General features: G+C 44.5%; 3 protein-coding genes across 6 annotated transcripts in view; 2 read left to right on the top strand and 1 right to left on the bottom strand.

Moving 5' to 3' along the window:
* The window catches only part of LOC107225470, a 124943-nt gene extending 116605 nt beyond the window's left edge, over window positions 1–8338 (top strand). Inside the window, exons 23-24 of the mRNA XM_046737971.1 lie at window positions 1097–1479; window positions 4329–8338. Coding sequence (XP_046593927.1) covers window positions 1097–1479; window positions 4329–4626 — 681 coding nt within the window. The 3' untranslated portion in view covers window positions 4627–8338. The remainder of the gene's footprint in view (window positions 1–1096; window positions 1480–4328) is intronic.
* A 5299-nt stretch (window positions 8339–13637) lies between these two features.
* Window positions 13638–26285, top strand: part of LOC107225460 (protein trachealess) — a 174265-nt gene continuing 161617 nt past the window's right edge. For 3 of the 4 annotated variants that reach the window (XM_046737442.1, XM_046737441.1, XM_046737440.1), the window contains exon 1: window positions 18454–19098. In XM_046737442.1, coding sequence (XP_046593398.1) covers window positions 18827–19098 — 272 coding nt within the window. In that variant the 5' untranslated portion in view covers window positions 18454–18826. Of the gene's footprint in view, window positions 13685–18453; window positions 19099–26285 lie in introns of those variants that run through there. The other variant, XM_046737445.1, reaches the window with a different exon arrangement.
* On the bottom strand, window positions 14372–15974 carry LOC124294103. The gene is made up of 5 exons (XM_046737970.1): window positions 15841–15974; window positions 14956–15767; window positions 14794–14862; window positions 14632–14721; window positions 14372–14563 (listed from the first exon to the last, which is right to left on the bottom strand). Exons 1-5 carry the CDS (start codon window positions 15923–15925, stop codon window positions 14507–14509), a joined length of 1113 nt encoding a protein of 370 aa, XP_046593926.1. The 5' UTR covers window positions 15926–15974; the 3' UTR covers window positions 14372–14506.

Raw genomic sequence — 26285 nt, 5'->3', positions numbered from 1 at the left:
ACCGTGTTTGTCAAATTTCCGATTTAGTTATTGACAGCTGTTCGGATGTCTGCCTTCGATTCAAAAGCCTGAACTTAAAATCTTCCTTCGTACTTTCTTATCTACCTTGTTCTAGGCCTGATGTACAACTTGCGCAATTTTTTTGCACACAATCTGTCGTTCCGAATATTGCAATGCTCAGACCAGGAATCCATGTTCCATAACGAACCAAGTTCTCACAGTAAAATTCGCAGAAAATCTAAAGTTCCCAACTCAATGTACGAGATTGATCTGAAGGATATTTCCACTTGGACCTTGCAAATTTTTGCATAGGAATCACGATCGGACGCCGTATTTGCGAAGGGCTCAGGTTACAGCACCTGCGATGTGTACCTGCAGAGGTTGTACATAAGTACAGCAATTCGTGTACGTACACGTACATGCTCATGTACCTACGCGAGGGAGTGGAGATACGTTGCGGGAATATATAGGTTACCGTACGTATGTAGAGGCCAGGTTAGGCTAGCTCGTACTCGGAGATGCTGTTTGGTATGCGGGTCGCGCTTTTCATTACCGGAGGCTCGTTCGGCGCGTCTCCGTCTCTCGCTGCAAACAGCCTAAATCTACTCCCTTCCTCGCATCCGCCGCAGCTCCGTCTCCTTCTTTTTTCCCTCATCCCGACCTCGTTCCATCTTTCTCTCTCTCTCTCTCTCTATTTCTCTCTTTGTTCCTTTTCTTCTCTCTCCCTCTCTCCTTCTGCTTCTGCCACCCTCGACACGATCTCTTCTCGGGTTTTCTAGGGTGCGCGGGAGTCCATATACCTACCTACCCTAGGTATCTAACTATCTCTGCACCAGCTCACTCCACATTTTTTTTTACGTATCCGCATCATCCTCTCCTACGCCTTGATCTTACGCTGCTGGATTATACAATATTCGACATCGTGCACCGTGGTCTCTACGCTCAGCCCGGTGTTTCCTAGCCAACCTGATCCAATCAATACCCTTCCTCCGTTATCCAGCTCTGTTATATTCAATGCCATACTTACGAAATATCTTGACTCTTCGTGGTCTCCGAGTTGTTTCTCAACCTAGAAAATTTTACACCTTGATTACAGAACGGCGGACTAGCTACAAAGGACGCCACGGTCACCGAGGTCGGTGAGGAAGGAGCGACCGCCGCAGCTATGGTAATAGCCAACGGAGGTCTGCAGGAAGGAGGTTCCTTGTCTGACAGCGGAATATCGGACAGCGGAAGCGAGCAGGAACTCAGCGAACGGGAGCGTCGTCTCGCCGCCCTTCGTCGTTTGGCACGTACCCTCGAAGCTCAGCTAGCACCGGGGAGCGAAGCGCTCGTTGAACTCGCCAAGAGGGTCGAAAGCGCCGAAGTCGAGCTTCGCGGACTTCAAAAGCAGTGCAGAGAGTTGATCGTTCGCACCGCTGCCAGCGTCGAAGCTCGCGCTGCGAATCGGTCGCGCAATCAGGCTTCGAATTCGAACAGGTACACTTTTTTCGCTTGCATCTTTCCTTTTATTGCATTATAGTTTCGTCTTTGCGTCGCGTTTTCAAACCTTTCACACAAAATTTAATGTTCAAATCAATGACATTTAAATTCATCGGGAACGGAGAAGAAAATGCTGCTCGATAAATGAGCCACTGTTTCAGGATAGAAAGATATAAGTAAAAATACCTCGGCGATCATACGTATACTTTTCGTCTAATTACTGTGGGAATATCCTGATATCGCTACCGCAGCACGACGTTAGGCACACTCTGGCGGATAGGTAATCGGCCTGTAAATTGTGAATCGATTTGAAGTTTGCCTAGCGGAAATTATGGTCCATGACTGATGCTCGGGATCGCGGCACGGAGTGTTGCGTAGGTGTTGTGAGCGATAAGTAGGATGAGCGGTCAGTTTTCGCTGCGGCAGCTGCCGGGTGCGATACAGACTTCAGACCTCGGCATTGCCTGCAACAGCTCTTTTCGTGGGAATTCTTCGTTTCGCTTGTATGGTAATAACGAGCCTGCAGTGCGAAGGAATGGCCAAGCAAGGTTAATCGATTTGAAGGTTGTCTCGCGGGAGCTGCGTTCCTCGATTACAACGTTCATCCCATGCGAGCAGACAGATTGCGTAGCTGGTAACGGATAATTACTGTTACCCACCAAAGAAAGCACGTTACATACGTATATTCGCCCATATTTTCTTGCCTTGCGCTTAACACTCAGCTCGCACCGCGTTGTAAGGTGTGTGTGTATATGTATACGCCGGCATACAAGTTAACTCGGTTGTTATTCAAATTTTTTTCGTTTTCGATGACAAGCGTTAAATTCCCTCCAAGCGCCGATCACCTTTGGCTGTGACCGAACCCTTTCCGAATCCTTTCCTGGCGCCGGTCTTTGATCCCTTCGAGTCAACGCTCGCTCTTCTTGTTCGTGCATAATTGTATCAAAACGCGGATTACACACGTATGATTCAAACTTTGCTTCGATTATCGGTGTGCAAAAATTCAAAGGTCACAAGTTCTCCCGCGATTTCTATTCCGCTCCATGCGGTGCTGTGAGATAAATAAATTATCGGTCTGGCAGGAGGATGCTTCGGGGTGGATTCTGCGAACCCGCGTTGCGGCACGCGGTTTAATGAGAAGTGCCAACGATCTGCATAACGCACGAAAGAGATGGAGAGGAATGAAGGCGCCAAAGCCGGGGGAGGGGCACGGTCTCATTTGAATAAAAGAACTTAGCAGTGAATTAACAAGTGCTACTGCAGCAGGGGGCGCCGGGGCAACAGCTGCGGAAATGAGTTATAGCTTCTCATAAGCGAGACATATTGTTCCCGGCTTTTTTTCTCCTTCTTTTTCTTCCCGCCTCTCTTTTTTCTACGCCTCGTAAACTTGCAAACTCCTTCCGAAAAATTTGAATTTCATTATAGCTAAACTCTCTTGGTCTTGGTAACAGTTTCACTCCTTACAGTTCGATAAATAAAAAATGAAAAGAAAAATGAAAGACACTTCTCACAAAATATAACGCAGACTTGATTCTTCCACTGCTTTCCAATCACCCTGCAGCAGCATTCGGATCGTCGATACCTTTACACAACCGTCAAGTTCGATTCTGAATAATCGACATCCGGTCTACGAAAAGAGTTTGAAGTCGGGCGGGACTATCGCAAAAAGGCAGCTTCGGTCCCTTTCGCCTTCCCAGCCGGGGGCAGCTATACCCACCACAGTTTTGTTAAAGTAGTCGATGTGTATGCGAAGCGAGGCGTCGACCTGCTGCCGTTTAGCGCGGTACCCAACGCCCCTCGATGCTACACCCCCATGAAACGCCGCAGCATCCACCCCGCACCCTCGACCGCGATGTCACATGCGAAAACTCCACACAAACAGGCTTTAAAACAGCCGTTACAACCGGCAACTCTCTAATTACCCACACAATGCCAACTACTGTAATTCCTCTAAGCGTAGGCGTCGCGTTGTCGTCTTTGCTCTGTAAACGGTGGCGTAAGACTTGATAACATGTCCCAAATATATATAACATATCCACCTTCAAGTTATCTGGGTCAGTTTACTTGGATGCCTGTGGCCTATTTATAAAGTAAATCAATCGCAAGGGATAACCCATCGAAATCCTGTATAACGTTAACTTGTAAAATGGTACGCTCTAAACCATACCTTGCACTGATTGAAATCTGCGTCGTTCAATAATTGTTTCATCGGGCGATTCTTATTCTCTTCGTACATACTCGTTCGAAAAATAGGTAGACTTCGCGGTATACAGATAAAAACCAGAGAACGAGAATTGAGAAAAGGTCGAAGATGTGACCCGCGTCAATAATTGTGTGGCTCTGCGCAGGGTACGAGAATCCGGAGCGTGAGGAACCTAATTTAACTTTGTTTCAGGGATTTTTTTTTATAGTTGCGTTTAATCATTGGCGTGCAGAACCATAATAGGTTTAGTTCTCGCGGCACCCGACCAACGTCTCCTATATTGCGTCGTAAAAAAGGTGTAAAAAGCGGGAACGGTTGGCAAAAGGGGGCAGCTCCGTTTCTCCAGGCTCCGTACCCACAGTTCAGCTACTGCAAAACCACCCCGGCATACCGAGGTTGTAGTAGCTGAAAAAGATTGCTTCCATTGTAATAAAATAAGACGAAACAAACGCGGTTGGCTCGCGTTATACGGTTACCTTATACGTGATACACTGTTACCCATATATCGAACTGACAATGAGAGCGAAAAGGTCTTCGATCAGTGATCGAGACGCTCTCGGGATTGATTGTCACCGATTCGTTACTGACCAATTCGCTCGTCTCGCCCGTAATTATCAGGCGAAATTTTACTCGACTGTTTCAGCAAACGCAAGAAAAATTCCAAGATGGACGAGGACGCTGAGGTCCCTGGCGAGTTGTCTCCAATTTCAATAAGCGGAGGCGGAGGACTCGTCGGTACCGGCGATCCGGACAGCGATCCTGGACGTCCCCGCGGATGGGTTTGGCGCGTCCTGAGGGCAGCGCTTCCCTTCCAGTTGGCCCTGGTGGCGCTTTTCTGCGCTGCCTGCCTGCTCGAGCCGCATTGCTGTGAAGCTGCGAACACCTTGAATCTCTCTCTGACCCCGCAGCTTCGCTACGTCCGAGGACCGCCTCCGGTTTGAGTTTGATTACGAATTGTCTTCATAGCTGTTTTATGTGCCGCTAAGGGCGTGTCGGTTTCTCGGCGATGTGAAAGAAAATTTTTGATGCCCTGCTTCTGTGAATTTTGAAGAATGTCTTGCAGTGACTGTCGGAATGACAGGCAACGGTGCTGGGTTGAAATCGAGGAGTTTTTACCCTGAATTAGAGAAAGGGTGGACAACGAAAAGTAAAGAAAAGAAAATAAAAAAGGAAAAGAAACGGCAACGTGAGGAGACGCTGTGTTTTTTCTTATCGGCGATACTCGCAATTCCAGGAGCTGCGTTGAACTGCGAGAAGTGACAGGTAAGCAAGGGAATGGTATTTACGAGTTTGAAGCACAAACTGTGAATGAAATTCTCACAGCTGTCGATGAAATAATAATCGACGCAACCTCTTCAGCTGGCGATAATATTCGTTGCAGCGTGGTGTATATGAGCGAGATTGGTGATCGTCGAAAGGACGATTTTAACGCAGGGATAGCTGCGTTATGTTATGTTGAATATTGCTTTCGTTTTCCAATTATTGTTAATACCGTTCTTAGGTATAGAACCGGTGAATAAATTTCGTATTGCTGATTGAATGAAAAAAAAAACAAAGAGACAGAAACAAGTAACGAATAATCAGCAATTATAGTCGTATGAAATAATTATGAAGGATTCTTTAAAGCTTTTACAGTATAGACAGAAGTATCCTTATTTCACAGCCGTGTGCATCGTGAAATTAATCACTGTAACAGAACACCAGTAGATATAACAATTATCAGTAGTTAGCTGTGTCGAGATATCATATTTTTTACTAGAAAAAAAAAACAAAGAAAACGAAAAAAAAAACATTGGATTTTTATTATACGTTGCATGCTTGTAGAGCAGATAGTGAAGTTTAATTAATTAAATGAAAGAGGATGTAGGGACGAGTTTTAAATTTTGATGTTATACAATTTTCAACGAGCTCAGAACACTCAATTCATAATATAATATTTGTTTATATATTTAAAAAAAGAAATTCTTAGGTAAAGAGAAAAAATCCGGCTCTGTGGAATGTTTCAGCTATATATAGGTACGAAAAATGCGAGAAATTGTAGTTATTTTCGAAAGTAAAAATTCCTTGCATTCGTTCCGAGTCCTCTTTGGCAAGATTATTATATAATATTTATATAATATGGGTTTATAAAACATATATTATGTGTCGTAGTTAGTTATCAACATACTTATAATTTAGAAATATCGACATGAGCCCGTTCAAGTACATAATTACATGTACTGCAATGATTCAGGCGATGATGTATGCGTATAGTGCTATTCGAATGCCGTTTGTATGCGTAGCCGTAACTGCAACGCAACTTGTCAGCAAAGATACACGATTCGACGGTATTTAATCAAAGGGTGACTCCCGTGTGCCGTTTGAATACTTCGGCCTGACAAGTGTGAAAATCACGGCATGAAAAAAAATGGACAAAAAATTTTTGCGGTAGTACTATCGATACAAAAAAATCGGAAAACGGATATGTCCATCATTTGTCGGTTGCCACTAAATGACGTTCAGTACCCGGGGATATGAATCGAAAGTGGACGGTTCCCCCTTTTAAACTTATATGCATGGCGCTGCTGCGTGCGTGCGCGACTGTATATAATATACCCTAAGTTTTAATTACTGAAACTACCAATTATAATATTGTAATATATTACATACATTATAGTATAGTATATATACACATATATACATATACACGAGTGAATAATCGTAGGACACGAGTAAATCTATCGATCTTAAATTAAGACTTTAGACGTTGTGGCGTGTGCGATGAGCTGTGTTTTATAAACCTCTACATACTTAAGTTCTTTTTTTTTAATTTTTTATCCAATTTTGTCCTGTTTTTTTTTTTTTTGTTCTCTCTTTTACATCTTTTCTTAATCATATTTCGGCCAAGGTTGTCGACCCTTAGTCTCAGCTTGGATCGTCGGATGCTTGATGGAGGTTTAAAAACCTACCGAACTGAAGGAAATGAAGAGAATTAAGAACTTGATATACCGCCTGCAATAACGAAAGCGTGGAATAATCTGAGCTGAGACAGGCGTTGACCGTTATGACATAATCGCCGAAAAATGTATCTAACAACTTAAAACATATGTATAGGCATAGTTATCATGTTCCATGATACTTTACGATGTGTCGTGTTGTTAATCGGCTGTCTTTCAAGTAAATTTACCTACTTGATGAGACGCGACATGACTTTTGACCATTTTACAAATTAACAATTTTTCCCTTTTATGCATGGCGTGGGAACGAATGGTTGGTGAATATTGATTAGAAGCGAAAATGTGGCGTTTTATCGTCCTCGCCCAACCAGCCCGGCATTAACATGGAATACCATGAGTAATTTGAAATATAACGTACTTTCAAGTACGACGAAATACGCAAGTAGTTGCATATTGTAATCGCCTTAAAAACTGACAAGTCAATTACATTGCGACGTAAGATAATGTATAATTAGCGTTATCATATGTAATTAAGTGTAGGATTACCGTCGTACGTTTTCTTCTCGCCGCTGTGCACCCGCCTTCTGGAACTATTTACGGTTCTGTAAGATTTTCGTGAAACTTGCTTTTCCCTCAAATCCTGCCTTGGGTGGCGTCTTCGGAGAGAAGAAGAGTATAACCGGTAAATCCAGGTCAAATTAACTGCCTTACATCTAACTATGATAATGTGTATAAAGTACCTGATAATAAGAATATTTAATAACACAAATAATTAATCATAATATAGAGCTATATTATATTATTTACAATGGATAGAATAATTCATTGGTATATGCTTGAAATTGGTGTTTTAGCCGGGGGTCTTACAACGCGTTTTATCTCGCGCCAAGTTCGTCGACTACGTGAAATCCATTTATCGATCAATGATTCGCGACGGTTGCTGATTTTTCACAATTTCAATATCCGCAGTCACAATCAATGCGACGATGAAAAATATGAGAAGCAAAATTAAAAACTGAGGAAACGCCCTAAAAAGAGGCAAACATAATATATACCTACATCTTAACCTTATATTATTGTATTGACAAAGGTTTTCGTGTTTTATATGTGCGCGAGCTTTATATAAGAATAAAGTTTTGAAAAGCTTGATTTGAGTAACGCTTTATGTTTGAAGCTTGACTGGAATGGATTATATTTTTTATTGATTATTAAAAAATCGCTTATTTTTAATCTAACCTTACGAGCTGTGTCATCCAAGTTTCGTGTGAAATTCGTGAGAGTTATAGAAACGGTTCGTTTTACGCAATTCGAATCGAGTTCCTTTTCGCGAAACCAGCACTGCGGAAAATCCTGGCTATCAATTAGCGGGTTTAATATGTAGGGTAATTTCCTAGGCGATAAGAGTTACTATTAACTTTATACCTAAACATATAATCAATGAAATTCAATAATTCCGATTGCTCAAACGCATCTCATCAGAATTCCATCAATTGTACTTTCGTTAAAAATCTTTTTTTTTCCTTCAAATCCGAACATAAACTTGAGAAATGGAATGCAATAAAGCAAAGTAAAATGATAATAATATGCAGCCCGCCCGATCTCGTTACAATCAAAATGCCTCCGAAGTAGTCTCTTCACTGATCATCATTTACAAGTTCACCCATATACGTCATTCCACAAACTTAATTCATTCACAGTCACGCACGATCTGTAGTCACCGATCTAACCTCTGTGGCGGTGTTCAGCCATTTATTGATTACTGTACCGGTATATTATATACGCCCAACCGTACATCAACATTGTAATAAAAAACGACAAAAAAATCAACAAAACTATATGTAAACACTATCGTAATAGTATATTACGATTTAGTTATATCGTAGTTTTTGGCATCATTTTACTTTATCACATATACTGAAATGTATTTTAACATTTTTTAATGAATAAAATGCGTTTCGATGCAAACGAAACATTCCTCGATTTTCTCGACACCCGATTCCTAGTAGGTATGTGATCAAATCCCACCGAACATAAAAAAAATTATATTTCAAAGTAAGGTACGTATTGTATAATATTATTTCTTGAAATATATTTTGGTGTCGATTTGCAATTAACGGAAAATATCTGTGCCACTGTACCCTGTGGTTATCAAGTCAAACGAAAAGAGTGACAGAGATGAAATGAAAATGGATTGGTCTTGGTCGTAAGATTATCGCTTTTCTGTCTAAAAACGATCCCCCAGAGCTAGTTTGCCAGATATTTTTACCAATAATGGAATAATTTAAGTAAGAACAAGTGAACCTGCATTGTTATTGACATAGTGGAATCACCATCATTTATACTCGTAGAATTTTAGAAAGTAGTATAATTTTCATCGGGATGATCGTAAATTTGGTTGAATGGTAGAAATGAAGAAAAAAATACCATACATACCAGCATCTCAAAACAAAAGTGACCAACTTAGATCGGCTACCGTTTCGAAACCGGAAGTATGATTCGGATCAAAATCATCAACACATCTTTGGGATAAGAACGGTGTCTGGTGCAAATTTTATCCGGTCGACTGGAATCCTATTCACAAGGAACCTGCGCTCACATCTCTACTTCTGAAATAATTTTCAACCTTTATTTTCAGTACCAAAACGTGCTTCCTGGGCAACTGTAGAATTTTTTTGTCATCCAGGCGTTCACTAACGTTCACCAACGATCGTGCCTAATGGAAATAGTAAAGTTAAAAATGGATGAGAAAGTTCCGAAAACACGCGAACGTGTGCACCCAGAATGAAATTTACGTAACGATTCGGCATTGTTACACGTTTCCGAAAGAATATCTAATTTAACGGTTATAAACAACACGTTAGACACGGACGCGACATGCTAGACCACGGGTTCTATTCTTTACGGGAAAATACGCACAATAGTGAAAGAACAACCAGAAAAAGAATGAAGCAGATCAACTCTTGCTGTAAGATTTTTACCGGCATTCTACGGTTTTGTGGAACGCTGACCGAGCATCGTAGATAATTCTGTCGAGATATCTGAACGGTGAATTTTAACAGACACGTACGCAAAAACCCGTGTGTTAAGGATTTTACGCATGAAATCGGAAAAATTCGGTACACGGTTATGTACGTTTCGATTAATTCAAGCGAATGATTAACGAGCCATAAGGTTGATGCAAACAAGAAATCAATTCAACACAATAGTAAGTATCCTCACACCAATGGGTTCCGTCTTCAGATCACTGATTGTAGCGGGTCATAGTTGTTTTGGTGACGGTTATCGATCGGCTGAGTCAGTGTTGTTTACATCGCGAGTACTTACAGCTTATCTACGGTGTCCTGAGGATTTAGATGGGGCAGTCCGTCGGTTTCTCTCGGAGCGGCTACACGCGGCGGGAGCGATTGAAGGCATTAATACATCTCGGGTATAGAGGTAATATTATAACCGTGGAGCGGATGGGATCGGTAATAAACGAATAAAATGAGTGAAAATAATAGGAAGCTACAATAATAATAAGAAGAAACAAAGTAGAAATAAAGCAAGAAGATAAAAATATGAAAAAGTAAAGAGTAAAAAAAATAAAAATAAAATTTATAAAAAAAAAAAGAAGGAAAAAAAAATGGAGAAACATTCTCTCGAGGTAATTACAGACGATACTGAAACTGCATTTCCAAAGGCTATTCGTAAAATGGTAATGCCGCCTATTCCTCTAATAATGATTCCCTGGCGATTGATACGCGCGGGATGATTGCTGTGTTCCTTCGGCCAATTGTGGCTGCCAGGGCGAAGTAGCTGGATGGTCGCGGCGAGATACTCGAGGTCAAAGGCCGAGACCGCTGTATCATTACGGCGCTCACCTGTTCCTATGCCAGAAGACCATCTCGCCGCTCGATTTCACTGTTCCGGCATATCCGCTTCAATGATTTTTTCCTTATTTCACGATGCGAGCATCGACGCGGCCGTTTCGTCTTTTTTACTTCTTGTTTCAAATATATATTATACCTACTTACGCGTCGGACTTACGGTGCATTAGAACATTCCTCCTAAGTAATAGGTATCAAATTTTCCTAATTGCGGCAACGCGGTATATACGTAATTATTTTACAGGTGTATATCGATTAGGCTGTTTCAGAAAAAAATATCTTACCATTTTCCACCGTGGCACCTCCTAAAAAGTTTACTTACGTTGAAAGAAGGATTCTGGAAAAAAATGAATGTTCAATCTTATGTGGAAGATCGCGCTCGCTTGATTGTTCACATCTTTATGAATTTACGAAGAAACACGTTGTAGCACTTTAATTATTATTTATTTTTTGACTTATTTATATTTTCTGAATCTTAGTTACTTAAATTAAAAGTTCATCTTATAAATTATAACTATTTTATGAGAATGAATTAATGATGAAAAAGTCGTCGGATGCACTTCTCAAACATAACTGTAGACTTAATATTATAACTGAGGGTTTTCTTGTTGAAGTAAATTCATATTATGATTGATGTAAGAAATAAAAAAAAAACAACTTTATTCACGATACTTCATAAATTCGAAAAAATGTGAAAAAATAAAAAATCAGCTGATCGCAATCTTGCACATAACGTAAAACGGTCATTTGTTGGCAGGATCTTTCTTTTAACGTGACCGACTTTTTACGGGGTGCCATGGTGGAAAATTGCCAATTTTTTTTTTTACTGAAGCATCCTAACATCGATGTACATTATGTGATACGCATACGTATATGCTGGCCCCGATCTATTCCATCGAATCGAGTCAACCTTTTTCACTGCAGAAAATGTATAAGATAACGTACGTTCATCGCGTTGTTGTGCATAATAATACATTAAACTAATTCAATCCCGGCAAAATTTCAACTTCTTAAGAATTCACCGTGTGTGAGGAGAGGTTCGTTTTATTGCTTTGGATTTTTCCATACAAAGTATAAACACTATGTTTGCTCGGTCAATCACGTATATCTCGGGTCTGAAAAAATACCGTTTATATCACTGCCATCATGCATGTTTTCGACAACACTGCTTAACGAAGGTTAAGAGTAGCAGGTAAACCTATACAATCGAAAATGGACACTCCAACGCTGGGACGTGATTTGACTCTAGTGTCAGAGGACGCCCTCGAATTCATGAGAGTCGCATTAGCTTGTTCGAGCAGCACTGAAATGTCCGAAGTGCGTCCTTCGATTCCGTCATTTGTATACATGTCGGTACGGAATAGCGAACGATACTAACAACAAATTAATCCTGTCGGTTAAAAATCTCTGAGAAGCCAGTTAGTTAAGAAAATTTTGGTGAAACGACGCGGAGAGATTTTTTCTTGCACGTTGTTGCGATGAAGTAAACTTGTAGTACATTTTGAAGTCGGATCGTCGTCGAACGAGGAGCTTACACGACTTCGACTAAATTGACGACCATAACCAGCGACGTTGTTATCAGGTAGACAATCTGTAATTCACGTAAATCCAATCCGCCGTGAGTTTCCGGAGTAAGGAGAAGGGGCATATTAGACAAACCAGACTCTGTTTACGTTCGACTCACCGTTGTTACCGTCCCTATCCGAAGGCTGTAAAATCCACAAGCCGTTATTTCAACCTTCCTCAACATAGTTTGAAGCGTGAAATGATATACCTATAAGAATGCGCAGTCAATCAATTCGCGAGCCGTACGAGCGACGTGATAGGAATATTGCGAAGCTTACTTCTTGTTTGATTTCTCCAGGCAGGTATGCTGTCATCAACGAGCGTACCCTTGCAGTCGTAACTTGGCTCTGCGAATCGAGAACACTGTCGAGTGTATTTTGTCGCGGTTTTGATTGCTCGCGTGATATGTAATTAATGAAAAAAAGTGTCGAACCGCTGTTCGCACGGCGTGCTTGCGTTATGCAACATTCGACCGAACACATTAGGTAACATACCCACCTCCTTCAGCACGCAGTCGCTGCGGTAGCAGATGTAAGCCACTCGCAGTACGATAAATCCGTAATGCATAACGTTGAACGCGTTTAAGAGCCACGTGAAGCTGGCAGGTGTAGCCCAGATGCCGGCGTAAAGGGATATCAGCAAAACGGTGACCATCAGGCCGATAACAACGAAGAGGTCGATGGAAAATCGTTCGCAAAATATGTCCTGCAGATCGGATATACGGCCGTGCAGTTCTCTAAGTCGCTTCAAACGGCGGTGGATCAACCTTGCATCTTTTTTCCTCAACTTCGAACCACGGTTTACTTCGATCATCGACAGCTCGGCGTTGAGGCATTTGAATAAGCTTTCGAGGTAGAATAAAATGCACGTGGCAAGACTTTCCGAGCTCAGGCATATCAGGTAGGAATGGTGGTAAGCGGCTACAACGGCAAAATTCACGTCTCTCAGACAGGCCTGCAACAGAAATTTGATCGTCGAGAAGACGAAGGTCGCCGGGACGTAGAAAGCTTCTATGGGAAGTCGGTTGCGGTCAGCGTGCCCCGTAAATTGCCGCAGTAACTCGTCGATCTCGTTGAATAATCGTGACGTGTGTTTACGGTACACAATCCCCGTGCCGATAATTACGAACGCACTAAAATACGAAAGCAGTATGCATGCTCCCCACGGCACGTACGAGGGTAGATGCTTCACGATGAACGCCATGTGATCGAAAGTCAAGAACCCAGTGACGTAACCCAAAAACGACACGTTCAGTAGGGTAAATCCGTACAGTGTCCAGTGAGTCGTAAAATTTAGAGTACCGTCTGAAAATAAAATTATTCGGAAGGTTGAACGAATTGGTCTTTGAAATTCGTAACGGTATGAATTTCGCTCCCGATTGAACATCTTTCGTAACATATGATATTTTGCATTAAAACAATACAGTGCGCAGTTCAGTGACGACGACTCAATTTATAACTTGACAAAGTGTAACAAAGTTAATTCACGTACCTTGATTCCTTCGCGCAAATATCGGTACAAATCCCAAGGCTCGTGAAGCGTGAAAAGGTGGTGTCAGGACTGTTAAACGTGACCACTTCATGATGTTGGAGAATTATAGAGACTGCTACGCTGCTTCTGCCGTATGATCAGTAAGTACCCAAACTCTTTCTACATGCTACTCCTACAATCTATCATGTGCCGCTAGATTTGATGTAAATGGCGAACTATTCGATCGAAAACACTTTGGTCGTTCTTTGCACAATTCCATAACGACACTGAGCAGGCCATTAGCCATCGACATTTGTTCAAGGCGTTATAGTCGACCGTTGTTCGAAGCGAGTATCACGTATGCAGCCATATCCCATCCTAATGGCAATGGTAACATAGTGGAACCTCTGCGCGTGGAGTCTATATCGTTGCTCGATTGCATAGCGCATTTTCCATCGGCTAAAAGTGGTGGGAGTAAGTCCTGAACTCCTTATCTGCCGAGATAAGAAAGGGATAAACTCCGTGGTACGGCCAAAAGTCTATCGACTGGATTTTATCTTGTAATGTAAATCAGAGAGAACTATCATTACTTTATATTCCTGATGATACAGTAACCGGTGTATATAACAGGCAAACGAGACGGGAGTTTGCAACTACTTTTTGATCTAAAAAATACGAGGGATAACGTGTTCTGTGTAGGATTATGCTGGTCGAAGGATACGAAGCAGATTTTATAGGTTGCAGGGGAAAATAAAATAACGCTCGAGATTTGCGAAGAAGAGTTGTCGAATTTTTTATTTTAGTTCTTTTTTTTCTACAGTAAATTAATGCAGATTTGTGCTTGCGTATTTTGATAGCATCTTATTGTTAGTCGCTACATGCTTGTAAGCAATGAGTGCTATAATCGAGAGAATGTCAACTCGTTGTTAGGCGAGGCAACTCTGAACTGGGAGCTTCAATTCCTGATCCAATCACTCTCACTCTCACGCCTCCGTTAATTGAATCATAATTACGAGCAGTGTTAACCACATGCCTACTACCTGAAAATATGAAAGAAAATTTGCAGACGTAGGTAGGACGCGTATAGTGGAAACAGCGTATCTTATACCTCGGCAAAACGTTGTAAATTTATTCCGAAAAATCCTCCAGAGCTAAATTCCATACTTCTCAAGGTAACTTGGAAAATGAAGTCATTCATCTGTGAATTTTGGTACAAGTCATGATGAAAAAATCCACAATCCACTTATTTTCTGACAGCTGTACTGCTTACCTTCGTCGATAATTCGTTCTCGCTATGTTTATTCATCAGTTCACGCAGAATGCTGACGGTTTTGATTCTCTGCAATGAGAATTCATAGGATGCTGTATACACGTGAAAAGTTGATGTCACAGATTGGCCTAGCCTGATTTCATTTAAAATTAAGTGAATCACCTTTGAGGATGGTTGATCCAGGGTGTAATAAATTTGGAAGTAGCGTAGCACACTCGTTGCCAGTACCAAGAACAGATACGCATAGTGCACATAATCAGCAGTAGAAGGAATACGATGGTCAATAACGATTAAATCATCGAGTACTTTAAAGAGTGTCTTGAACGGTAGAACGATTTGAATACTTGCTGCGAGAAGTGACACCAGCCAACAAAATCCGAAGGAATCATTAACAACTTCTGACACGTACGCTGCCTTCAAGTAAAGGGACTGCAACCGCGTCAAGTCGTTTACATTGCAGTTTCCAGTCCTCTGCCAAGTCTCTAGCAATCCGTTGATCGTGTTTAGAGCCACGGAGGGTACAGTGACGAATTCCAAAGCTAAGGTCTCACAGTACATGGTTAAGAATTTTGAGCAGTACCATGCAATTTCCATGAAATCATTGTTCACGGGAAAGGGCAATCCGATCAGATACGCGACGGTCCATACGATCGTTAGTTGAAACGAAATTGGACGCTGTTTCGGGGGAGACAAGCAGCCAAGTTCTTCGTTGAGCTCATGCGTCAGATTGAGACACCGTAACGTTGCCGAGGCAAAAATTAATCGGTCCACAGTCAACCACAACAGAAGCGCCAAGTGACTAGCGTGGATTATCAATTGGCTGCAGTTTTTAAGGGACGAACATTCGTGTCGTGAGCCAAACGCTTCGGGAAGATAAAATCCCACGATGTACGATAGGGTGGTGAGGGTTAAAAGGATATTGACTACTTGCAGTATCGTACCCAGAACGCTTCGGTGATAAACATTCTCGCCGGCTAGACAATAGAAAATGATTATTATTCCCTCCCTATGCGAGTTGATAATCTATTAAGTTTTACAAGTGCGCACCTGATTTCCAAAATGGACAGTAGCCAAAAATAAATGCCAAAATTTGAGACGGCTGAAGTATATTCTTCATAGAAATCCTCGGCATGACGAACCAACTGCTCGACGTAAACAGAGGGCGGTTTTTCTAATGTCTGTGGAGCAGCGTTATTTGCCTGTCACCTTTGCACGCACGCGATGATATACGATATTGGTCACGCGCCGACAATGCCAAGTGAGCACAGGTACTTATTGTTAGTGTTCGATATTGCAGGTACTGTTCCAACAACCCTTGAAATATACAAATGAATCGGATTACAGGAATAAAAGCGCACGTTTTTAGGTTCGAAAAAAATTCAAATCAGAGAATGATAACCGAAAGAACGAAATTTGAAAGCTCGAAAAAACGCTTCGCGCACCGATGGAACGACGCAGGAACACGTGCAGACATGTTGCATACGCAAAATCGGGTTTCGGTTAGCAGAATGTATATCGGTGATACGCAGAGGGTTTCTCTCAAATCTTGGGGGAAGAGTAAAGGTTTCCCGAGGATCGCTGAGAGGCCCGGCAGCGAGCTGAGGCTTGTTAATATTGCGGCGCTGTTCTCCTTGTAAATTACAAAAGTTTACCATCCTCTTCACGTAATCCCCTCATAGCGTTCCTCCCCGCCTCACCCCTCTCCTCGCCACCTCTCACCCCCTCGCCTCTCTTCTCCTCTCGTCTCGCGACGCCAAGCCGTGCCAACTCACGAGGCCCGGACACCCCCGCCCCGACTATACATGCAGATATTCGACGCCGACGCCGGGCGTCCCTTGGTTGGTATTCAGGACCGGTGACCAAACAGCGTCGGACTACGCTTCGTGCCCGGCCGATTGAAACATCCTCGCTTACGACGAACGTGGACAAACGCGGACACGCTCAACGCCGAGCGATTCCGCGAAGAATCACGTTCTATCCGTCTAATCTGTGCACTTAGCCACCCCTTACCATAACCTCGCCCAACACCGGCCTGCAGGACGTTATTATTTTCAACGACACCCCGAAGGCTCGGATGCAGTGCCGTTATTACAGCTGTACGATCCGCTCGGTCATCATTTTACGACCACGTCCTCACCACGGGCTGTTCGAAAATCTAAAACATTTCACTGGGTCAGATGGGCCGTATATTATAGTTAGGACATCTGCGCCGGGAAACTACCTCCTTGATATAAAAGGATCGCATCTCGAGCACCTCATTCAGTGAAGATGCGCCAGTTTGTCAGATTTAATAATAATCGCTGCAGTGCGTATCTTGTCGAATTAATTGCAAAGAAGATTCGCACGTGCTGGTCTAGTCATGTCGAAACTCGTAACCGTTACCGTTTGTTCGGGAGTGCAGGCAGCGATTTAACCGGAAGTGCAAGCCTGGTTCGATGCGGAGCGTTAAGATGCTACCCGAGAGATACTGCAGTCCCGAAGCTTGCACGCGCTAATGGGCAAAGTTTAACGGTCTAATTTGTAATTTACGACTAACCAGGACGAAGTCGGCGTCAGCCTCGCGGAGGACGGCGGGGTTTTAACATTCGCAAATGAGTGAAGACGCCGGGAATTATTTTTATTCGGACGACCCCCCGGTGACGGATCGGTGTGGCAAATGGGCCGCGTCGCGGGCTCAACGACTCCTGCGGGGTTGCCCCCTTCCACCCTGATGGCAGCTTACTTCGAGTCCGTCGAGCGGGGTATTTCTTGCCGAGCTTTTCCCTCTCGGCAAGGGTTGCCAGTAGGAGGCTGTAAATTACCAAGAGGGCATTTTGATTAAATTTTTTATTGTACCTACCGGCGGAGAGGGTAGGAGGGCTGATTTAACGACGCCGGAGCGTCTCGAAACATTTTCTGTTCGCGTTTAGCAAATTTTTTAATTAGGGATTATACTCGTTGAAACGACCCGAAGACGCGCGATGCGCGGGGGGGTCACATCTCTCCAATTCGTAATTCCCGGTGAAGTATTATTCCGAATAAAATCTCAGCCGCGCAACTTTTCTTTTCTTTTTTCTTCTTTTCATTTCCCTCTCTTCGGCACGCGTTCCGCGCTTCAATTACCCATCGGTATTATACACATCGTACACCTTGGTCCATACTGTCCGGTACGCCGACGGTGAATCGATTCGACGTGACCCTGCTCTCAATAGCGCGTTGCGCGTTGTTCCCAACAGCGTGTATCCATTAGACATACGAGTACATTGAACAGCCTCGCGACACACACGGCGAATGTCGAAGAAATCGATTCGAAACGATCAAAGGCGATTCTCTTTTCACGAGAACACAATGTCGTCGCCGATCGAGCACGCAGCCTCCGCGATGGTGAACCGGAAGCCCATCAGCAGCGCGTTGACGCGACAAAATCGCACACAACGGCCGCCGGGCTCAACAAGTGTTCGAAGTCGCGGGGAACGCGGCCGCCCCTCGGTCGTCGGACGTCGCGACGCCGGGGCCCGCGGGTGTCGCCGCGGCGAGGCGTCGCGGGGCGGGGGCGGGGGCGGGGCGCCAGGCTCGTGGGGACGTCACGTGGCCGCGAAGCTCGGAGGCCCCGCCTCCGCGGCGGCGCGAGGTCCACGCCGCGTCATTCATGGCCGAGCCGAAGGCTGCGCCACTCTCCGGGTCGTCCGTCCGGCTCCGTAATCGCGCGAGCACCTGTCCTCTCGCGTCTCGATCCTCGCCCGGCCGCGTCAAGTGCCGCGCTCGCTTTACGTTAGTCCGCGCGTTTTCCGAGGCGACCGCAACCCCGGCGCGAAACCCGGAGGTCCGAAGAGGTCGCGACCAAGCTATGTGGTGACAAGAGTGAACCGGGGTCGGCCGATAAAGTGCGCAGTGGAGCTTGGGGGGTAACGAGCAGTGGTTCGTAAGGCGTGCCAGAGTGATCGGTATATTACGTGATACCAACCCCCTACCCCGTATAGTATATTTTATAGTGCGGTCGCGGGTGAAACGCCACAGTGAGAGATAAGATTCGTCAGTTGTGGAGGGGTGGCTGATGCACCGCGGCGGCGGCGGCGGTAACGGCCCGGCTACCGCCGGTCCTCGCGGCCTCGATCTGGAACATCCCCCGATGCCGGGGGCGGCTGGTTTCCCATGGGGGGCCATGCTCGCCGGGCATCATCATCACGCCGCTGCGGCGGCCGCAGGCATGATGCAGCCGCCGCTATCCGCCGCCGGTGACTACAATCCGGCCGGTGCTCATCACGGGGGTGCCCACCCCGCGATGCCGATGGACCTTCACGTACCCCAGGCGTTTCCCTACTACAGGTAGGCCTCGATTTTCAACTTCCCATTCACCGATTCTTTCCTACCCGACGGCGAATATTCGATACCAGAGATACAGAGACTTACGGAATTTACTAGCAGAGCACTTCTAATTGTTCTTCGTACTGCGATGCAAACTCTTTTACTAACACGGTTAACGTGACTCACATGGCCGATCCAAGACCGCGACAGATGCAAGAACCGCGTGTATCGCGTCGTTAAAATCTATTACCTACTCCCATCCCGGTATATATGGCGTGTAACACATGTTCTCTGATGTAATGCTCCAGGTGACAATCGCCATCCTACTTTGAGTTGAACGCATTTTTTGTTACTGTCGTGCCGTTCGGTGTGTAGCGTTTCCGATGTACTACGAAAAGTTTGAGGTCAAACGATGGTCCGAACGGCCGTGGCACAGGGTTGTTGCCTCAGAGTGTCCGTGACGGGAGTTGCGAAAGCGTTTCTTCTCATCCACGATTCCATTTTTGCCCCAATTTCGCTGACGGAACGTGATAAAATAAAATACAACAAAAAATGACTTCCACTTATTTTCTAGTTGACCGTGACACACGCTCCGGTTTCAGGCGTCGACCTCAGTTCTTGTCAACAGATTTGATCTAGGTTCTTGCGACGCTGACAGGAATAATAGGCAAACTTATTCACAGCTCTCCGACGGGCATGCAGACAAAATAATACAAAGAATTGCAGTTACCTTTCGGTTCTTCTCCACATATAATAGGCGATGCGCTCTGCAATGAGTTTGGTCGAATCTCTGGTGCTCGTGACCCGAAGTCACTTCTTGTCACCACTTTCACGCCGCGAGTCATCCAGAGCGAAACTGAAGCAAAGTGTTAGGTACAGTGTCTCCGAGGTGGTACAAGTTGAGGGACGATTAAGTGGTCAATCGGTTGCGTTAGAACGACGCGGGCGTTTCGGGCACGTGTGTTTTCGCCGCAGGTAGACGACGAGGGGAAAGTGTTGTTGAGGAGGCGGCCTACGCGAGATGACAAACCGGGCAGGAGCCGTTTAATGAATATAATAAATGGCAAGTAGCGGAGTTCCAGGTAGCCGCTTCCGCCGCATCCCGGCAAGAAACGCATTATCATTCTCGACTCGCACGGATCATTAGCATTTCGCTATCAATTACGTCCAGCGCCGGCGAGTCTGTCGCGCGGCGTTCATCCGTCCCCTGAATTACTTGGGGTCCCGTTTGCGGAACGCCCGACCGGGGGTCCTGGGTCTGATCGCTCCAGGGACGCATCTTCTACGGCTGCACCCACGTCGTCGGGCGGAATGCGTATGGGTGTAATAAGGCGTGAATGCGTTAGCGTGTGAGCCGCGCGAGTGCGACGCTGACTGCCACTTGTTGCAGCCCGTGGTCTAAACACCCTCGTCACCGACCGAGTGCCTCACTCTCTCTATCTCTCTCTCAGCTCTGTCTCTCTCTCTCTCTCTCTCTCTTCCTCTCCCGGGTTTTCTCGTTACTGCCCTCGTCATCCCGGAGAGTCTCACTATACTAATCCCGGCGGAACCGACGGCTCCATACGTAGTCCAGACCAATATCCGTTTTCCGGACCCCGCTGGGTCCGATGCGCTCCTCGAGCACCCGGCTGACACGCGATCCTGCGTAGTTTACGAACCTGCCGCGAGCACTACCAATTCATAGACAAGCTGCTTCTGGCCGCCCACGATTCAACCGATCTGATAGGGGGGCCTGTTTTTGCCCTTCGCACGGGCCACGGTAACTTGTTTTCGAATTCGTTCTCGATATTAGGCATTGCGCCACCGGAACGCGCGAAAATCAATTGAAATGCGATTATTTTCAACGAGGAAAAGATGGAGCGGCTCAGGAAAAAATTTAGTATAACTTTTAAGAGTTGCTTCAATATGGAAAACTAGTTATAATCCACTGTCGTGAATCGACATTTTTTTGACAGTCCAACGACAGCGCAAGTACTGTTACAAGTAATCATTTTTCCGCGTAGTACTGATTACAATGTTGAAAACATACTCCTGGAATTATCCGTAGATTTTATTCTGAATGTATGTAGAAGGCATTGCAAAATATGAATTCTTGTCCTGGTAAAAGTGGTAAAAAGAGGGTAATCCCTGAAATGAAACCTCCAACTTTCTCCAACTAAAGAAAATGCGTGCTTTATGCCAGAAAATTCGATACCATAGATTATTTACTGTGTTCAACAGAGCCGATCAGATCACGAGTACCTACTCGTTCTACTTTTTGAGTGATCTATAAAAACTGCATACAGTCGCGATGAGTTTCTCGCGGATCGATTAATTTTTGATAACCGTGCTATGAGAATAAAAATACCACTGTTCAAATATTTGAAATATTGCCCGTTGAGCAACGTTGAAAAGGACGTCAATCATTGACGGAGACACGAGGTCCGTGACTCAAATTTAGAAATTTCCAGTGCTGAAACTGTAATTTATGTTCCTTGCAAGTAATATCCATATTGTACATATGTTGCAAGGTGATAACCGTGATTCGCACGGTTACAAATTGGTGATCACCTTCGCGACGATGAGGTACAAGCAAGTAATCGATACCGTAAAGAATAATTCTTTATCTCGTTAAACTTGGGTCCGAAAATAAACCGAGTCAAAGTATCGTTCAATGGAGTCTGACAGCGGTAAAATTGACCCGAAAGGTCGGGGGTCGTAATCTCATCTGCCCACGCCTCCGTACGGCACGAAGCGAGGACTCTTTTACCGAACTGCTTCGCTCCGGATGATATTACATTTCACGAGTTCCACTTGTGCCAGTCGCCGATGTTTTCTCGTTGCGCTTTACTGAGCCGCCAGACTTTATATCAAGTCGCTTATTACAGACTTTGGAGCTATACACGCGGTCGATCCGACCGTATCTAAAGTATGTAAGAAATCACTGCGGGTAAATAGTTCTCAGGTATAATGCGATATTATTACAGACGGTGTTCAATTGCAGTCGGCATTTCAATAAAAACTGTTTCTATTCAAGTCAGCTGGCTTTTTTTGCCCAAGTCCACGTTGCTAAACAACTGTATATGCATGTATTCCGTTGGTATTTATTCACCTTTTCTCGCTAAAAGAAATATCATAGGCATGGATATAAAACGGGCGTCTAAATATTGCCTTGAACTGAAACGATTTTTACAATCAGTACCGTATATTGGGATCAAATTTACTCCAAGGTTGCTGAGATCATTTGGAATTTTTCTAATATATATATATATATATGTATGTATATATGTTGTAACTATCTACCTGTTTGATGGAATTTACAATCCCGAAAAAACATCGCACGCGTTCGGTATTATTATCATTGTTATTATTATTAATAATGGAAGTAAGCGAACGGTGAAAAAATCGGGCCACACGAACGCAGTTGGACGGTTTTTAACCGTCGGGGGTTCTTCGACGAGATTTCGCCGATCTCCGACGTCGGTGAAGGAAAAAGTGCGACAGCGCACACGGCGCAGATAACTCAGGTGGTTGCATCGTCCGGTGCAGCATGAGCGGTATTCGCCGTTGCCGTTCGGAGAGTCTTCGGCGTTCCGCGCCGTTTTCTCGTCTCGTTGACAGTGACAGACTTTGTCGGGGATCCGGCGGTATGACCGGGATCCGGGCAGATCAACGTTATTGAATGATGGCTCCCGGGGCTAAATGGGACCGGACGTACCGATATAATAAGATCATAAGAAACAAGTGCGGCGGATCAAGGCTGTCGTCGGAGCCACCCGACGGGCCGAGAGTCGACGCATTCTTCCTGCAGGACGAGAGCTGCGTCGAGGTGAATCTGCCGGGTGGCGCGGGGTCCTTCCGATAAATAACTACCTCCGTTTTTACGGGATACGCAAGCCTCGGTGCCGTCGCGTCGGCAGGCTCGACGAATGGGAACGCGTTGGCGAACCCTGAGCGCAAAGTATCATCCCCCAACCCTCGACTGTCGCTGGGTTGCGGCGGAACGGACGGTAGTTGCAGGGATGGGCCTGTTTTTTTTATTTATTTATTTATTTTTTCCTCTTTTTCACCCGCTATCGCGCGGCGTATCGCACACGGCGATCCTCGACCGCAATCAGAATTGATTATAGCCTGCCGAAACCTCGGCCGCGTCCGTATTATACAACTTATACGCCCGCGGGCCCCGGGACGAACGGCTCCTCGTAAGGCCCACCGCCGCTTATTTCGACTGGGCTTGCATCGAGACGCTCGTCTTCTTCGCGACGGCTTCCGTCGTAGCTGACCGACGGAATTATCCAGCTCTTGATTCGTCTTCCGCGATATCCAGAGACCCGAGGCATGCGACTCGGGTCTGAAGTCGAGTCGTCGACCATTCGATCAGGAAACGGTTCTGATGAGTAGATTATCGAGATAATAGGTGTCTTTCGCGGGATCCATGTACTGACAGTTTTTACATCATGCTTTAAGAGTTTTTTTCTCTCCTTGCCAATTGACGTCAGATTTCTAATCTTCTCCTACACGTGGCTCGGATCGACAGTCTGTGAACCGGGTGACCTCGTGACGGCATTGCCTGCAGCTAAAATTCGTACGGTATAACGAAGGGCAGAGGTAAAACGGAATTCGGTCGGAGGTAGTGAAAGTCTTTCTCCTAAAATTTCGCTTCGAAACTACCAACTTCCGGATTTTTAGAGTTTGGAAAAGTAATTCTTCGGAGATATGCCGTTCGACGGGAAATACTGTAGGGCACTGTATATCGAGTTCAGATATTTTATGAATACACCCGTATCACCGATGCCTCTGTAAATACAGAATTTAACTGCAAAATTTTTGTATACTACGCTCAAACTAGCTATTACCATTTTTCTAAATTACTCTGAAACATCTAAATTTACAGATTTTATTCCGGGCTTCACGGAAATTTTAGAATCATTTATTCGGTTTCATAAAAAAAATTTACCAGTACAGTCGATTTTAATGCTGATTGGAGATATTTCACTGCGTTTTGAACGAGTCTTAGACTTGAAACAATTCTAATAAATTGCAACAGCAGTAGTGGAACTCTGAAGATTGTGCGTATCTCACGATTTTCACGATCCGTTTGACATTTGTGACGATCAATTCATTACCACAGAACTATTGACACTCAACAATGTTGTTGGTCGAGAGGTTCGGCCGAAGAGAAGTTCTTGGTTTTAAAATGCAGAGTGCTTGACTATAAGTTAATTTGGCCAGTCGTTTTACGCAGTTAAAAAGATCACACAATAATTTCGACCAGCTCGGAACACGATAACATCGAATACATTTTCGGTAAAGTTGTGTGAAAATTGTTTCGACCGCGACGCGTGGGACGATAAATTATAAGTGCGGCTGCACGATGCAGCCGATGGGTGGAAACGAAGTGAAAGACCACAGGCCGCAACGAAGGCTTTTATGCCCTCTGGCTAATTTATTTTTTCCCGGATCGCGGCGTCCTCATAATTAGACGTTACTAATAGAAGCGCGGACGTGTAAACATCGGAACAGCCGCGTCTAATACACCTCGGTATAATTCCAAGGCCAAATAACGTTTTCAATTCCATTAATAGCGTCAATGACATTGGGTATGGGTGCATAGGACTATTTTAAAAAAACAAACTACACATGCGCACATTTTTTCACTTCCAACAACATATGAGCATCACGCTCGTTTGATATGTACGACCGTGTCGCACCCGTAATTGAACTATGATAGAGTAATAATAGCTACTGTGAGCGTAAAACCAATAAATACACAAGACTAAATAACGCGACTCTGCTGCTTGTGTAGAGTCGGCCGCAGTGGGTAAATAAATGTCGAGTTCCGCGTCAGTGTGCGGGTACCTGTATCCGTACGAACGTGACGAGTGCATATGTGGAGGGGACGAAGACAACGCGTAGGATATTAAAATGCCGATGAGACGTAGTAGGGCCCGGGAGGAGGACACCGAGTGATTTAGCGTTCGCATTAATTAGTTCGAGAGCGTGCGAGGCGTGGAAGAACCCTTTTTGCATATCGCTTTTTACCCCTTCGGATCTTCCATGCCCATATACAAGCGATTTGCTCTGACGGCGGTCGTTTAAGATTCCTGAGCGTTGATGCTTGTCAAATCTCAATTAATTTTGTCGAACAGAAAAATCCAACCGGGCCAAACTCGACGAAAAACAAGACTACCTCGGGTCGAGTTAGGATCGCTTTTGCCTCTTCGGTCACCAGTCGCTACATCCGATGCGGAAGAAAGCGATTCAGTTTTGACCGGTGCATTTTTGGCTCGCGACATAATCTCCGGGCGCTGAGTTCGGAAAAGTGGAATCCGAAGTATACGAGAAATAAAATAGGAAGTAAGTATGTAAAGCAAGGAGAAAAGAAAAGAAGAGAAAAATTCAAACTGTCTTGCTCCTTGTTTTTTTTTTTTTTTCTCTCCTTTCTTTACCCGTAGACATTAATCTTTCGGGCCTGTTCGATATGGTAATATACCGTATGGGAACAACATACACGTATCGTGCATCAACGCCGCTGATTTATTGGAAAATCATTGCTCACCATTACTTAATACTTCTTGCGTACATGAAGGGCTTAATTTTTTCACCACCACCTTACTTTTCGTTGTAAATTATCCAATTAGAAAATCAATTTACGTTACACGCTATTCAACCAGCACGCATATATACTACGCACGGGTGGATTAAACTTCTCGTTGTTTTCGACTAAAGTATTTCGTTATTTATTATACCTAGGCTTGACTGAAGCTCCGTGAGAATGAAGTAAAATCGAATTCTTCAAAAAGGGCAAGAAATTATACAGCCATGATACGCATGCGCAACAGTAACGAATTCTCGACCAATTCTCTATCGCATCAATGGAACAGTTTAAATTTTATCGATACCTTCCAAATCACTGGTTTCACAATTTTTCAATTTTGAGGAATCTGATTTTTTACCATCTCAATTACAGCAGACACTTTTTAGAGCGCACGGGCATATTTTCCACGAATATTTACTAGCTGCAGAAACGACGTGCGTACGTCACAGAAACTCATCTACGAATCTCTCAAGTATGATATGCACAGGGGGATTAGATGAGAGGGGATTCCGTATTGGGACATACAAATTCAACGAGGCTGACACAATGCTTTGGAGAAAGAGGGTACGCGCTAGCAGGTAGTACGTTTTACATTACGGGTACTTGTAGCGGCGGCATAGCAGGTCACGTC

This window comes from Neodiprion lecontei, chromosome 4 (assembly GCF_021901455.1).
Source record: "Neodiprion lecontei isolate iyNeoLeco1 chromosome 4, iyNeoLeco1.1, whole genome shotgun sequence".
NCBI classification, from domain to species: domain Eukaryota; kingdom Metazoa; phylum Arthropoda; class Insecta; order Hymenoptera; family Diprionidae; genus Neodiprion; species Neodiprion lecontei.
Note: the sequence above shows the minus strand (reverse complement) of the source record. Positions and strands in the feature narration are given on the sequence as shown.

What these genes read in the sequence shown, in the direction of transcription:
- LOC124294103 (XM_046737970.1), bottom strand. Translation starts at nt 15,925, where the DNA reads ATGCCGAGGATTTCTATGAAGAATATACTTCAGCCGTCTCAAATTTTG. An exon ending in CTGTCCATTTTGGAAATCAG is followed by an intron (nt 15,768 to 15,840) that starts GTGCGCACTTGT and finishes TCTATTGTCTAG; the next exon opens with CCGGCGAGAATGTTTATCAC. An exon ending in ATTTACAACGTTTTGCCGAG is followed by an intron (nt 14,564 to 14,631) that starts GTATAAGATACG and finishes TCATATTTTCAG; the next exon opens with GTAGTAGGCATGTGGTTAAC.